Source organism: Acipenser ruthenus, chromosome 32 (assembly GCF_902713425.1).
Source record: "Acipenser ruthenus chromosome 32, fAciRut3.2 maternal haplotype, whole genome shotgun sequence".
Classification (NCBI taxonomy): domain Eukaryota; kingdom Metazoa; phylum Chordata; class Actinopteri; order Acipenseriformes; family Acipenseridae; genus Acipenser; species Acipenser ruthenus.
In genome coordinates, this window is record NC_081220.1 from 9,967,568 (window position 1) to 9,982,786 (window position 15,219).

Here is a 15,219-nt window from a genome sequence, read left to right on the forward strand (position 1 = left end):
GATAGATTCAGTGCTGAGTAAACTTGGAGTAACTTCTAGAACTTTCTAGAACTTTCCAGTAATATAAATAGTAGTATAAATACAGGGGCCTTAAGCCCACCAGTTCAGTTTAGTTCCAGCTGCCTAAGTGGATACATATCTGCATTTTTCTGAGATGGCATCAAGAGGCTGCAAGCATCCGGCAGACGCATTTTGCTATGTCTGCGGCAAATTTATCAAGACAAGAGTGAAAAAGTACTCCGTGGAAGCATCTGCTAAGATGTGTGAGGCCTACAACGCATATTTTGGCATGCCTGTCGGGGATCAAGACAAACCCTGGGCACCTCATTTCACCTGCGAGCACTGCAAAAAAAAACTCTGGAAGGTAAGATGGACAATTATTGCTCGGAATTTTATGTTATAAAATTTGTTAAAATTTTTAAAATTGTAAAAGTTTTTAATTTTAAAATGTTTTACAATTTTCAATGTTATTGAATAAATATATCATATATGAAAAATGTTGCGAGAATCTCTTACACATTAGTCATGGGTGAAATAAATGTATTTTTGTAGGATGGTACAGAGGGGAAAAGAGAGCCATGAAGTTCGCTATCCCAAGAATTTGGCGGGAACCCACTGACCACTCAAGCAACTGCTACTTCTGCATGATGGACCCTTCCAAATGTCGGACTGGCAAGAATGCACCTGCTATCACGTATCCGGACCTTCCTTCATCCATCGCCCCGGTGCCACACTGCCATGAGCTCCCCGTACCCACTCCTCCGGAGAGAGAGAGCAGCCGTCTTTAGAAGTAAAGAGAAGGGTCTTTCAGGTACCTTCAAGACTTCTTCCCTAAGCTGTCTGAGGCAAAGTTCAAAACCGGTGTCTTCGTCGTACCACAGATAAAGAAGATCCTGGAGTGCATTGAATTCCCCAAGAAGCTTATTAGTAAGGAGAAATCGGCTTGGAACAGCTTTGTCGCAGTGGTTCGGGGCTTCCTGGGCAATCACAAGGCCGAAAACTATGTGGAGCTGGTTGAGACTCTGGTGAAGAACTACGGCACAATGGGCTGAAGGATGTCCCTCAAAGTCCATATCCTTGATGCTCATCTTGATAAATTCAAGGAGAACATGGGAGCGTACTCGGAGGAGCAAGGTGAGCGCTTCCACCAGGATATAATGGACTTTGAACGCCGCTACCAAGGACAGTATAACGAGAACATGATGGGAGACTACATTTGGGGGCTGATTCGTGAAAGTGATTTACAGTATAATCTTAAATCTCGAAAAACTACTCACTTCTAAATCTTTTGTAGTCATTTTTGTATTACTTTAGTATAAATACATGTTAATTTGGATTCATATGTTGTTTTATTCTGACTTTATGTGAACCAAAAGACACAAATTCGTCCGTTTTCTCATTGGAAAAAGGTAAATTTCAAAATATCACTGTCCTGGTAACAAAAGCAAAGTTTGTGGGGAATAGTAGCCATTTTCTATACTTTTGAGGCATAAGCAATTAGGAAATAACACCTACTACCCAGGAACAAAAATTGTGTTACATAGTGATATCAAGACGACGGAACAAGCCTGCTTGCTGCTACAAAAGCGGCACTATACTGAACTTTACCGATGCGTTAGGAATAGACACCATTCATTTATGCATGCTTTTACATATCAACTAATTGCATTCCGCATTTACAGAACATACATGATTATCGTGAACATTTGATAAAATCAAACAATCAAAAAATTCCACTGACTTACACTGCTTTCACTTTTTACCATTTACTTCTTAGCCCTTAGCTTGCGTCTCAAAGCGTGATGATGTTGGTTTTGTTGACTCAGTTGCCATGGGAACGTTTAAAACTCCGCGACAAACTTTACTCAAATGCACAGCTGTACAGAACACACCCCCTCAGGCATGTGCTGTCTATTCACGGGAACAGACTACTGAAGCAGTTAGTTCAGATGAGCGCTGGATACACAAGAAACAATCTGACAATTTCACAAATAAACCCGTTTGTGTTCAAACCTATGAGAGGTGGAATGTAACAAAAATGTGAACTGCAAAAGCCGGAGCGTCAAACATCAACGACAAAGTTCAACATTTGAATTGAAGTAACAGCTGTCAAATAGACAAAACTCAACATTCGAAGATAATATGCCAAATTGAATATGCTCAACACACTAATTGAATTAATTATACATAAAATAATGAATGTAATTAAGCTCAATAATTGAAATGTGAACTTCAAATCTTAAATAAATTGATTACAATTCAAATTTCCAACACGCCATCCGATTTGTGTTGATTCTGTTCTAAATCAATACTGCGCGTTGTATTTCAGGTTAAGCGTTGTGCTTTCCATTTGCCACTTGGTCATTCTATTCCCCGGGACTGCCCCTGTCATGGCAAATCTGACATGCGAAAGAGATGCTTTGCACTGTTTCTTAAATCAAGTGGCCTCAAATAAATTGTCTACTTTAATATATGCTTAGCCTACCTAAGCATATGTTTACTACATGCCTCCATAGCTGAGCCTTTAATCAGACAGTCCTTGTCGGTGACAGTCCAGTTTGTTCCGCACGTACTTCTGCCAAACTTAAATTCAAAGTACAATCTTCTAAATGGGTTATTATTATTATTATTATTATTATTATTATTATTATTATTATTATTATTATTATTATTATTTATTTTAATTAACGTACTGATTGAAAATTAGAGGACTAATATGAAAGAGGTGCGCGCATCAATTGCAGCTAATTAGCTCCCATTAGCACCTGAACCTCTTTATAAACCCATTGGGCTCTAAGGAACACCAAACTTAACTACTGACGGGTTTGTTTTTATTATTGGTTCTTTATAACGGTGAAAGAAGTTCACGGTTGGGGCTGCCTTGGATTTAATGATGCCGTGTTGTCTTAGATTTGGGTAATTGTTGATCTATTCTCTACTTTAGAAACGTTCATTTTATTGTGTGTGTCTCACTTGCGTGTTTTTTTTCTTCCAATGCAGAATAACATTGCTGTTAGCAGTGTTAGTCACTGAAGTTTGGACGCAGAACCCGCCTCTAGGTACGATAACGGTCGCTTCAGCACATCTGTTCTTTTAGCTTGCTGTTTATTTGCCGGTTGTGTGTTTTCATGTATCGTTGTCTTCTGCAGGCTCGGTGAGGACAGAATGTCAAGGGAGTGTTATGATGATGATGTTGGATAAGTCTTTTGTTGGAAAGTATTTTCGTATCAATGTGATTGGTGAGTGATCAATTTTCTTGAATGGAAAGCTTTTGATGTATAAAGCCTGTTGAGTCGTAATGTAATAACCTGAATTAAGAACAGAGTACTCCTGCGCTGTAAGGCTTCGTTTTTTTCAAATGCAGTGTATGAAACTCTTGCGTTAACTTTAAAAGCATGTTGCTGATCACCCTAAATAGACCTGTGCTGCTACAACCTTAGTCAGATTTGTTGACTGCAAGTGCGCCGAAATATAAATTATTTACTCTAAACATACTGTTCCGAATGGGCGCATAATTCTATTAATATAACTCGTTTTTACAAAATTGCTTATGGAACGTGGCGGTGGGGGTGTTCACTTTGTTATATCTCTACCTTGCTTGATCACGTGTACAGTTTCTTAAAAGGCCAACTTAATTTATTTTCCATAGACAATAAGGGGGCGCTTGTGTCCCTCTCTCCAAGACTGGCCGCACAGTGTGGATATAGCTTAACCGTTGACTTCTTGGGAAATGCCAAGTTCCTTGCTTCTGTGGTGAGCTGCTTTGCTCAGAACACAGTGAGTTTTAATTATATTTCTTTTTAAACGTGTTTCTAATGGTGACATGCTGGGACTAACTTTAGCCTTTGTTTCCAGAATGATGAGACCTACAAGCTGACAGTACAAATCAGTGTCTTCTCAAACAGTGCTATGACTTCAGCTTCCTCCTATGTTCAGAGCATGACATGCCGCTATTCTCCATGGGCAGAGAGGGAGATTCTGTGTGAAAGAAACTACATGGAGGTAAGGGCTATCGGGATGTGATAATGCTGTTCAGTATAACTTGTTGGGTTGTGTGGGTATTTTAATTGTCATTACAGAAGTGCTTCACTCATGACTAATGTGAATTCTCTTTAGGTTTCTGTGAGAAGAGGGGTGCCACTTATTGAGCCAAACTTTGTTCAAGATGATCCTGATTGGTCCCTTGCATACCCTGAGGTAGAATCATGTGACTTTGCATTTGCTTCATTCACATCCCCTTGGTCTTGCCTAATTGAAAGTCTACTCTACTGTCTCATCTAGTTGAAGCAAAATCTAACGGCCCCCTTAACTTTAACCTGTCTCCCAAGAGGGTGGTCATATTGGAATTGTGTAACATTTAAGGCATTGGCTTTGTATACGTATTCTGTGATTTGTTGTGGTAAAACATGATTGTGGTGAAGTTAACACTTTCTTGTCAGTGTGTAAGCTTTGTATTTCAACCACTTAGGTAGTGGCTTCATATGTGCAGGGTTATAAACCCTTCATGATAAATGTGTCCTGATATACCTTTTTGAAGTCTGCTGTATAGGAGCAATTTCAAGTATTATCCTAAAGTTTGGTACACTGATATTAAGGTCCAGTACAAATGAGTGGCTACAAACTCTGCCTGTATCCGATCCAGACCACATGCTTTCACATAGGCTCTTTCGTACGCAGTTGTATTTGAGGATTCTCTGTTCCATTAGAGACGTTTGATCATATAACGGTTTCAGTGATACATTTCACCCTTCAGTTTTAGTTCATGTTTTATTAAACAAGCCATATGCTGTGACAAATCCTTTAGACTGGGGATGCTTTGTGTTCAAACTCCCTATTCTAATGGGGTTTTCTCTTTGCTAGGCAACTGCTGCTGACAACAGCATCTGGAAAATTGTGTTCCATCTCCCAGCAAATAGAAAGACAACCATGACTGTTGCTCAGGCCATGACAAATGGCTATGGCATAAACACTACACCAACTCGAATTCTGGTTAGAGCTGCATACAACTCCACAGAAAGCCAGCCTCAGGTGGTAAGTAGTCTAGGCTTCATTGTTGTCTAGTACAGTATATCCAGACAATGAAGGTAGATTTAGTCTTTTATTTTAGTAAAAGTTCCCCTTCCCCTCCAACAGATCCAAACTGTACCAATGGCTGTGCTAAGATCAACCACCTTTTATAAGCAAAGATGGATGGTCATGATGGTGGACACTGCAGTTACATGTCCTACTGGTGAGTAAGATTATGGAGGGCAACGGTGCTCAAGAACTGTTCTAGGTTTAAGTGTGTTTTCTATACCAAGTCTATGGTGTTCCTTTCTGTCAGATGGAACAGCCTTCACAGAACAGATGATTACATGGAATGTTCCCCGTGTTCTACCTCCCCTTGTTCCGACGCCACAAATTACTACCCTTGATGTTCAAATGGGAGTTGATGGCCGCAAGCTTGACCCTGCAACGATTCATAATAGAGATTATAAACTGGATGTCGGTCCCCAGCTAATCACTGTAAAAATTCCTGTGGGAGCTGATGGTGGATATTACAAGGTATGTAGACGTTCAATATCTTCTAAATCCTTCTCATTTTAAAGCTTGCTTCCTAAGATGCTTCTGTGCTTTCAGAGCCATGTAGTGGACAACACCTATGTGATCTCTTACTCTATTGAACCAATGCTGGAGCATACCTGGCAAGATGGGCCTGAGAAGACCAAGTACACAGTACTTCATCCAATAACCACTCCTTTCATGCCTCGGCCACCAGTTGTCACAAACAGTATGTAGAACTTGTCCACATGCAGTAAATCAAAGGGATTTGTTGCAGTGCTCCACTTCATAGCCTTCATTTAACTGCGTGCTTTAATTTCAGACACTGTTCCTAAAGCCAGAGTGTTCAATGTGACCCTGGGGACATTCCTGCCTGATGTGGAGCTGGTCAAAATTATAGTTGGACCAGAGACGTTAACTGTGCCAGAAGCCAACCTAAAAGGTTATAATGTCCAGGAGCATGTCTTTCCCAATGGATCCAAGACTTACACTCTCCAGGTGCCATTTGAGGACCCCAATGTGAAGCAAAAGGTAACATCCCACCTGTTCAACCATCCAATTGCCATTTTGAAAACACTTGCTTGCTGTCTGACTTTGGGTGTAATCCTACAAACCCATGTTTCTTTCAGGTAACTCCTCCAGACACCAGAACCTACATTCTGCCCCTGACCTACTTGCTGAATATAGTGCCAGAGAATACACCCTTTACTCATCCTGCTGTAGTTGAAGCCATTCTCAAAGACATCAGTAAGTGCCTGACTGTTTGTGGTCTACAACTACTCTTTTCTGACAATCCAGTCCATTGCCCTGACAACTGCTTTTCCTCTTGCAGTTCTACCTACAGTAACTGGCTACTGTGATGGTGCTGCATTCTATACCATGGTAACATATGGCAACATGGGTCGCAACTGGGTTCCTTTTGTGGGCTCAAGAGAACTTGGTGGAAGTCTGCTTGCCCTGTACAAGTATAATGCCAATGCTACCAATTTCTGGATGACTGTGCCATACAATTCAGTTGATGCCACATAAGAAGTAAGTGATGGAACTTTAATGTGTTTTTAGTTGTCTTGGGTTCAACACATTACTGACCTGATGTATTGTCTCTGTAGGTGATCAGTTCTTCAGGCATCAGAAGCAGGCTTGACTTGACCTTGAAGGATGTTGGGACCATGGTTGTGGTGGCTGACTTTTCTCTGTCCTGCAGTTTCCCTACAAAGATGATTGGTAACTCTCCTGCAGACCAAGCATTTTTTTAGAATAGCTGCTTTTGAGATTGGCCAAAGGTTGCATGGAGTGGTATTGAAGCTATAATCTGTTTCCTTAACCTGGATCCAAATGCTGTGTTTCAGATTGCTTCACCAATGGAACTATGGCAGCTCTCGCTGTGAAAGTGGAATCTGTCCCCAGCTTGTCTCCAAGTCAACTAACTCTAAGGGATCAGAGTTGCCGGCCTCTTCAGTCTGATGCTATCAATGCGGTTTTCTACTTCAATGTCAACTCCTGTGGAACAACTAGACGGGTTAGTATTGACACATTTTTAAAACCATATTTTGAGGAGGTTCAACATATTGACAAGTTGACCAACAACCCTGGATCACTCTGGGGAGCCATGGTGACCAGTGTTTCTATCAGCTGAATTACTTGCATGAATTGTGTACGTCTGAAGGATGCCACCTTTTTGTATTTAACTGCTTGTCCAGTTGACAAAGGTGCTGCGACACATGTCTCTTGGTTATGGCATTGCATGTGCTGCCTATAGAACTTTTGGGTCAATAGCAGTGAGCTGAAAGGAGTGTACTAACTGGGGAAGATCCCGTGGCTAGTACATAGGATGGGACTAAACTAGTACACGAGTTAATACCAATTGCAGCTCAAGAGTTGCCAGCTGTGTATTCAAATGTGTATTTGCAACAAATCCAAAATTTACTGCTGTTGCCCTCCTAGAGGTTACTAAAACAATACCAAATTAGTCTAGCAGTTTCTGTAGACAGACTTGTGGTGTCATACTAACTGTAACAAACATGAGGTCCCAAAAGTGTTCAATTATGAAATTGCAATATTCATAACCAACGCTTTTTATTTTTAAATTGTGAAATTGGTACAAAATTAGTACACAGCTGGGGATGATCCTGAGTACCATATTAGCTAGTCTGTAACTTGGTATGCAGCTCCATACTAAATCTACAAGTTAATTGCAACCCGAGCCTTTTGTGATTTCTCTTCCAGTTTGACAACAACCTCCTGACTTATGAGAATGACGTGCTGTTCACATCTTACCGGTAAGGATTGCAATCAAATTGAGTATCCTTGTGGTTGAGCCTGAAACTCTCCTAACCCCCATCTCCTCTTTCCAGGTTGAGAGTTGCCTGTCACTACCTGGTCAATGACACCAAGGTAGTACAGTTCTTGTACCAGAATAATCCTGCACCTGTAGTCCAGCCTGGCTTGGGGGACCTTGCAGTCATCATGCGGCTTGCATTGGGTAGGACTTGGCAATTGAAATAATATAGATGCTCTAGTAGTGTGTTTCCACCTATAAAATTCTCCCTTGCATCTCTGCAGATTCAACCTACAATGACTTCTATGGAGCTCGGGATTACCCTGTTGTGAAGTACTTGCGAAGACCCTTGTATTTTGAGGTAGAGCTCCTGTACAGCAGGGATCCACAAGCTGAATTGTTTTTGGAGAACTGCTGGGCAACCTATTCTGTTGACAGGAATAGCTCTCCAAAGTGGGATGTTGTTGTGGACAGGTAAGATGCTGGAATATGATATTGCTGTTACAAAACCTAGGAATTGGAGTTGTGGCTGATGTGCTCCTGACCTACTTTCTCTTTCTAGCTGTGAGAACTCTGCAGATGAGTACTTGACCATCTTTCACCCAGTCTCCAGCAATGCAAGAGTGCTGTTCCCTTCCCATCTGAAGAGGTTTGAAGTGAAAATGTTTTCCTTCACAAGCGGCCGGGATGCAATGAAAGGACAGGTAAAGTGGAGTGTTGGGATGGGGATCTTGTACCACAATGCATGGTTTGGATTGCTTTGCAAGCAACGAATAGTCACTGTTCTCAAATCTTTAGTGAGTTGGAATGAAAACATGTAACTGCACTTTTGCAAGAAACACTTATGATGCAATATATGTGTTTTTCAATTCAGTAATCCTCATTGGATGATGGTACTGCCTGATCTATTGATGCTTGTTTTACTTGACAAGGTGTGCTGTCTTTCAGATTTACTTCCACTGCAGTGTTGTGATATGTGATTCAAACCGGCCATCAGACAGCCTCTGTAGCAGACGGTGCATTCCAGGGAAACAGAGGCTTGGTAAGAGCTCTGTTTGAGAGGAGGGGACATTTTGCATGCGTTTTTGTCCATTTGTTTTGATGGACTCCTAATTCCTCCTGTAGGTCGCAGTGCTGAAGGGATGGATGGTGGTGCAAAGGCGTTTGTGTCTTCTGGCCCAATTGAGCTGAAGAGAGATGGATCCCTTCACTTTATGCCTAGAAGCGGTAATATGCATGATGTGAACACAATTGCAGTTAAAGTAAAATATAACTATCTCTCTTTATATTCCTCTAACTATTACTTTCTTCTCTTGCAGCCCAATTCAATGTGTGGTCCCTTCTGGGAGCTGCAATGGGTGTGTGTTCAGTGGTTATCTTCATAGCTGGAGTTGTATCTTTCTGGAAACTGCCAAAAAGTGTGTATTGATAAATAACAATCTTGCTTGTAAAAGCTTATTTTTTTGTGCTTGATTAATTCTACACTTGATATGTCAGAATGGCCATGTCAATGGGATTTCCTCCTCCTTGCAGTATCAAATGCTTTGATTTGCCCTGATCAGGCCATTCTCAATATGGTGTGTTACTCAAGGACCCTTCACTAATTCACTGTGTGAACCCGGGGGCAAAGACTTTCCTCCTCCAATGAGCTGTAACCCTATTTTTATATTTAACAGTAACAGGGCAATTACTATACCTTCAGTTATTTAGCATGATAAAATTTATGGAAGAAACCCACCCCCTCATTTGTCCCTTTTATTAAATATGTATTGGGTAACAATTTTCATATAAATTCTATTTCAGTATACAATTTATACATTGTCTTGAACCAGGCTTCAACAAGAAATAAACTAGAGCCCTGCTTCACTGATTTAAGAATATATGTTTAACTGTTAATTATTTTGAAGCATCGTGTGTAGAAATAGTAATGGAGGAGGGGGGTTCATTTGAAAACAAAAGCTGGTGTAAAGTTAAAAGCTGTCCACCAAAGCCAGGCTTGTCCACTTTCCCTTATGTTGGGCCCTTCTCCCTGACAGATTCTCTTGTCTCTTTTAAATTTATATTGTGGTGGCTTCATAAATAATTTTCCCACTTGTTAGTTTTTGTAGGCTAGGTATCCTCTACATTACGACTCATCATACAGTCACTGTGCAGCACTTCCAGCTCTTAACTTCTAGAATAATTCCAGGTGTGTAAACTTCCCAATCTTCAGAATACAGTAAGCTTTTATTAACTTGCATCCAATAATAAAACTAGTGGAAAATCCTTCCAATACAGCAATATGTTCCATACCAGGAACTCCTTTCAAAAGTACAAACTAATTGTCTTCAGTTGAACTGTATTTGCTGCTGTTCCTCCTCACTGTGTCATCTGTGTTCTTTATTGTTTACTTTCCACACTGAATTCTATAATTCATTAGCTATAAAGAAAACTACCACTTGAGGGTGCAGTGCATAGAAAAGGAGCACATACCAATCCATAAACCATAATAACTATACATACCTAACTAAAATAAGAATACATTCCTGTGACGAGATAAAGTGATCCCGTGCTGTAAGCCATCCTCCCAGGGGGCTGTGAGCCAGCCTAGAAGGCCCCAACAGAGATGGTGTGACGTGGCAGTTCTACCTTTGGGGCGGAAGTCCCGAAAGGACGGTCACCATCTTTGTTGAGGGCAACAACACGGAATGTCCTGCAAAGTCCCAGAATTGGGAGGAGATTAAAATGCCAATTGCTGATTGGTGTTCTGCTGATTAGGGGGCGTTCCGCGGCACATTAAAGGGGGCCGTGTTGTAGCAGTCGAGGGTGGTATCTGAAAGCACAAAGGAGTATTGGAGAGGTACTGAGGGATAAAACCAAACAAATGCTCACTGACTTTTTTGACAGACATAAACAAACTAATTCAAAAGAGAGACAGCCAACCAGGAGGGTGGACACCAGAATGGCCAGAAAGGCAAGGACAGCCACCCAGAGTCTGGATAATTTTACTTTATTGTTTGTTTGTTTTGTCTCTCCACATTTCAGTTAGCGTTTCTCTTTTGTTTGGACATTTTCTTTTGTTTGTTGTCCTGATTACCACTGTTTGCAGACACTAATAAAGGAAAAGAAAACAACTTGTGTCATATCATACCATTGTCTGGACGTGATTATTTTTACACCTCCACCCAACTCCGCTATCTGTGACAATTCCTTTTTTTTTAATAATCAAAATTCCAGTTCAGCTCCTACATACGTTTTTGCAAAAGCAATTATTTTTGCTAACATTTCAGGTTCTAAAATCACTATTTCCAGCAGTGCAGTTCCTTCCTGTCTGTATTGGTCATACTTTAGGGCCCATGGGAAGCCTGTGGCAGGCATGCATTCTGGTTACCATGTGACTGCTTGTTTATTGGGACAATTCAGGCTTTTCCAATTGCAATGCATTGTGGTACATTCTACACCTCTTGGTCACTGTTCACAGCAGGACTACACTTCCCATAATGTATTGGGGTGTGAGTTGAAGAGCCTAAACTATCCCAGTGTGTTCTAGTGTGCATGAAGTCATATGGTAACTCTGCCCGTGAAGGCCTGTTTCAGAGTCCTGCCCCATGCAGTCTCCCTTATTTTGAAAGCTCAGTGCTGACAGGTATACGTATTATAAAACACACACATGCAAATAACAGAATTCTAGAAACAAACTTTATTATACAGTTCTGTGGGTGATCGTGTTCACAAAAACTAAGTATATTAAGTATTAATCCAAATACATGCAAAATATAAAACATTAATATATCTCTTATATTTTTGCTTAGTGTAGTTTGTATTACTCCCGTCAGATAAAAAAAAAATCGAATACAGTGGCTAATGCAGCCTCCAGCGTTCAGCCACAAAACGGTAAAACTGCAAACAAACTACAATTCCCAGAATCCCGTACCAGTTTCTGTAGTCCCATGTGTGATGCCATAGGTCTGGCTGCCTCTGAGTTGTGATTACACAGGCATAATCTACTTATTAGATTCCTTCTTGCTTTGACATGCTACTTTCAATATGCAAGTTTAGGGTGAAATTATCAACACTCCTTATATATACCTTGTTCTAGCATCACAAAAAAGTGCTACTTAACAACATGTTGTTCTCTTCATGTTTGAGTGTGTGAGTTATTGGAACTGAATTCACTACACTGGAAACACCGTGTGTAGTACGGGGGGTGTAATGTGTTGATATTATAAAGAGGATGGAGAGTTTGATGCAAGACTCGATCAGACACAGGCACATTCATATTATTAAACCTGCTATCAGACTCTCCGGCGTCGTCACTCTGAGTGCTCTTTGAAACAGACTTAGTTCGTATTTATATTCATGTTGGGTTAATCAGAGATGACTATCGACGGCCCGTCTGTAGTACTACCGGAGATTTTAATTGCACAGTTTGTACCGCTCTGTGCAGCGCCGTCCCGTTTGTAACACGGTACGTGAACTGCATTCTGCTAAACGAAACATCACAACAGCAGCAGCAGCGCCATCTACTGGACAAAACCCAGACATGCACGTTGAAACAATGATCCAGTCCAATATCTACAAAGACTAAACAAGAAACTATTAGCGAAGCCCCGAAAAAGAAAATATTATACAAAACGGTTTAAAATCATATGTTTTAGATATGATTTAGATATTCGGGTTGGATACCTCGGAAGCCAGCGGAACTCCAGCGTTTCTCTGACAACCACTGATAACCACTCCCGTGATGATCGGCGCTGCCATGACAACCCGTGACATCACCCGCACAAGTTACAACACGTCGAGTCATTTTTTGTAGCACAGTATTAACGTGTTATTGTTTTCACAAAATAACATCAATAAGATTATCAGATCACCTGCTAGTGTGTACTAAACAAAACCTCAAATATCAGTGAATTGATACAGAGACAAGCCGTGGCACCAGCAAGAGATACAAATGTATTTACTTATTTATTTGGTTAAACTTGAATCCAACCTTACATTTTAACTTCTTGAAGTTACCACAGTGTGTCTGTGTATGAATTACTGACGAGTAATATTTGTGATTTGATTACTCTAACAGATGAACTGATAATGTATGGATGTTATTTTGTGAAAACAATACAATATTAAAAAATAAATACAACATTTAATAAATAAATAAATAAATTATACACCAAACTGTAGCACATTTTTTTAGTCTTAATATCATAACAAATATACTTATTATAAATACGTATCACCTTTTATTTGTTGGAAAACGTTCTGGAACTTCTAGTAAAGTATTTTTTTTTTAATACAGTGCTGTTTGAGTTAAAATATTGTTTTCTTCAAAATTAATATACCAGCAACGGTGTGTTAATTTAACGGAGCGCCTAACGCCGCTCGGAACGTTCGCATTTTTAAATCCTAACGGTCTCTCCTCAGCTGAGCGGAATGTTCACAAGCCGGTTGCCTAATAGCGTCTCCCCCTCCTTCTCTGCCCGCCCTTTCGCCCTCTCTCGTTGCTCCAGCTAGGAGTTCAAATTTAGCTTCGTTATATCTGCGCAATTTTTTCCTAATTTTTACAATTTAGCTTATTAGGGGCTTCGTGTTTTTAAAATGGTTCAGGTGCAGTCCGGGCAGACTGACTGGAGCATCATTACAGTATACCGCACTGCGTTCAGCTTCGTGTGGCGGCTGATACACAAAATAATGAACGACTGTTAAATAAATCACATGTATTGCTTTTTAATGCTAAATATGTATCTGGTATTCTAAGTATTATCTACAATGAATAATTCAGCTATATTCATATTCATAATGTAATACAGTATTAAGACAGGGTCCAGTATTAGAAATAAATAAACACGCTTTAAGAGAAACAGCAGTGATATATATTGTCCATTCCCATACATTCTCTATATGTTTCTACATTGTGGTTGCACAGGGATAAGGGACTCAGTGATGTTAAAAAAAGAAAATAGAGCCCACAATTAACCAATATAGAAAGGAAGGGGGGAGAAATGTATTGCCTGTGTGCAGTACCTTACACATTTCTGTGTCTGCCCAGTTCTGAATGCTGTCTAGATCACTTTGAATGTCCTCTGCTGCTGCAACAGTGTTTGCCACTCCTATTTGGAACTGCAAACACAAGTCAAAAAGGAAGTTAGAAAGGCCAAGAGAGATAGATATAAATGAACATTGCTAAGGGGGCTAAAACCAATTCCAAAATGTTTTTCCAATATTATAACAGCAAGAGAACATTCAAAGAGGAGGTTAAATGTCTAAGAGATACAAATGGCAAAATCATAGATGAAAAAATAAAAAATAGCAAATATATGAAATGATTACTTTTCACAGGTTTTTACAAAGGAGGACACGGACAACATGCCCCACATGTCAACCTGTTTCTATCCAGTTTTAAATAACTTTAGCATAACAGAGGCAGAAGTGTTAAAGGGACGAGGAGCTCTTCAAATAAACAAATCCACTGGGCTGGATGAGATCCTCCCAATAGTACTCAAAGAAATGAAAGAAGTTATTTACAAACCGCCAACCAAGATCATGCAACAGTCTCTTGACACAGGGGTTGTACCGACAGACTGGAAAATTGCAAACGTAATACCGATCCACAAAAAGGGAGACAAAACCGAGCCAGGTAACTACAGACCAATAAGTCTGACTTCTATTATATGTAAACTTATGGAAACTATAATAAGATCCAAAATGGAAAATTACCTATATGGTAAAAGTATCCTGGGAGACAGTCAGCATGGTTTTAGGAAAGGGAGATCGTGTCTAACTAACCTGCTTGACTTTTTTGAGGATGCAACATCGACAATGGATAATTGCAAAGCATATGGCATGGTTTATTTAGATTTTCAGAAAGCTTTTGACAAAGTCCTGCTAAAAGATTAATTCTCAAATTGAATGCAGGTGGGATTCAAGGAAATGCATGCACATGGATTAGGGAGTGGTTAATATGTAGAAAACAGATTAGAGGAGAAAACTCAAAATGGAGCGAGGTAACCAGTGGTGTACCACAGGGATCAGTATTAGGTCCTCTGCTATTCCTAATCTACACTAAGGATTTAGATTCTGGTATAGTAAGCAAACTTGTTATTTACAACAACACAAAAATAGGAGAAGTGGCAAACACTGTTGCAGCAGCAAAGGTCATTCAAAATGATCTAGACAGCATTCAGAACTGGGCAAACACATGGCAACTGACATTTAATACAGAAAAGTGTAAGGTACTGCACGCAGGCAATAAAAATGTGCATTATAAATATCATAATATGACACCTATTGAAACAGAAGTGCAGCGCTTAGAACACATATACAAATAGAACTAATCCACTCTTCTATTAAACTGTGAACTTAGTGTTTGATTGAATCCATCTCTGTGTTTGTATAGCCTGGAAACAGGCATCAGTGCCTTG

At 40.1% G+C, this 15,219-nt stretch overlaps 1 protein-coding gene across 1 annotated transcript; it reads left to right on the forward strand.

The window, feature by feature from the left end:
- The first annotated feature begins 6,895 nt into the window (after positions 1-6,895).
- On the forward strand, positions 6,896-9,715 carry LOC131702977 (zona pellucida sperm-binding protein 2-like). Its single transcript, XM_059005844.1, has 8 exons — positions 6,896-7,060; positions 7,768-7,820; positions 7,896-8,023; positions 8,104-8,293; positions 8,382-8,523; positions 8,768-8,861; positions 8,945-9,046; positions 9,139-9,715. Exons 1-8 carry the CDS (start codon positions 6,911-6,913, stop codon positions 9,246-9,248), a joined length of 969 nt encoding a protein of 322 aa, XP_058861827.1. The 5' UTR covers positions 6,896-6,910; the 3' UTR covers positions 9,249-9,715.
- Positions 9,716-15,219: the final 5,504 nt, after the last annotated feature.

Bases quoted from the DNA above. Each gene is read 5' to 3' on its own strand.
- LOC131702977 (XM_059005844.1), top strand. From the start codon at position 6,911: ATGGCAGCTCTCGCTGTGAAAGTGGAATCTGTCCCCAGCTTGTCTCCA. The intron at 7,821-7,895 runs GTAAGGATTGCA...TCCTCTTTCCAG, and splicing joins GTGCTGTTCACATCTTACCG to GTTGAGAGTTGCCTGTCACT. The intron at 8,294-8,381 runs GTAAGATGCTGG...TTCTCTTTCTAG, and splicing joins TGGGATGTTGTTGTGGACAG to CTGTGAGAACTCTGCAGATG.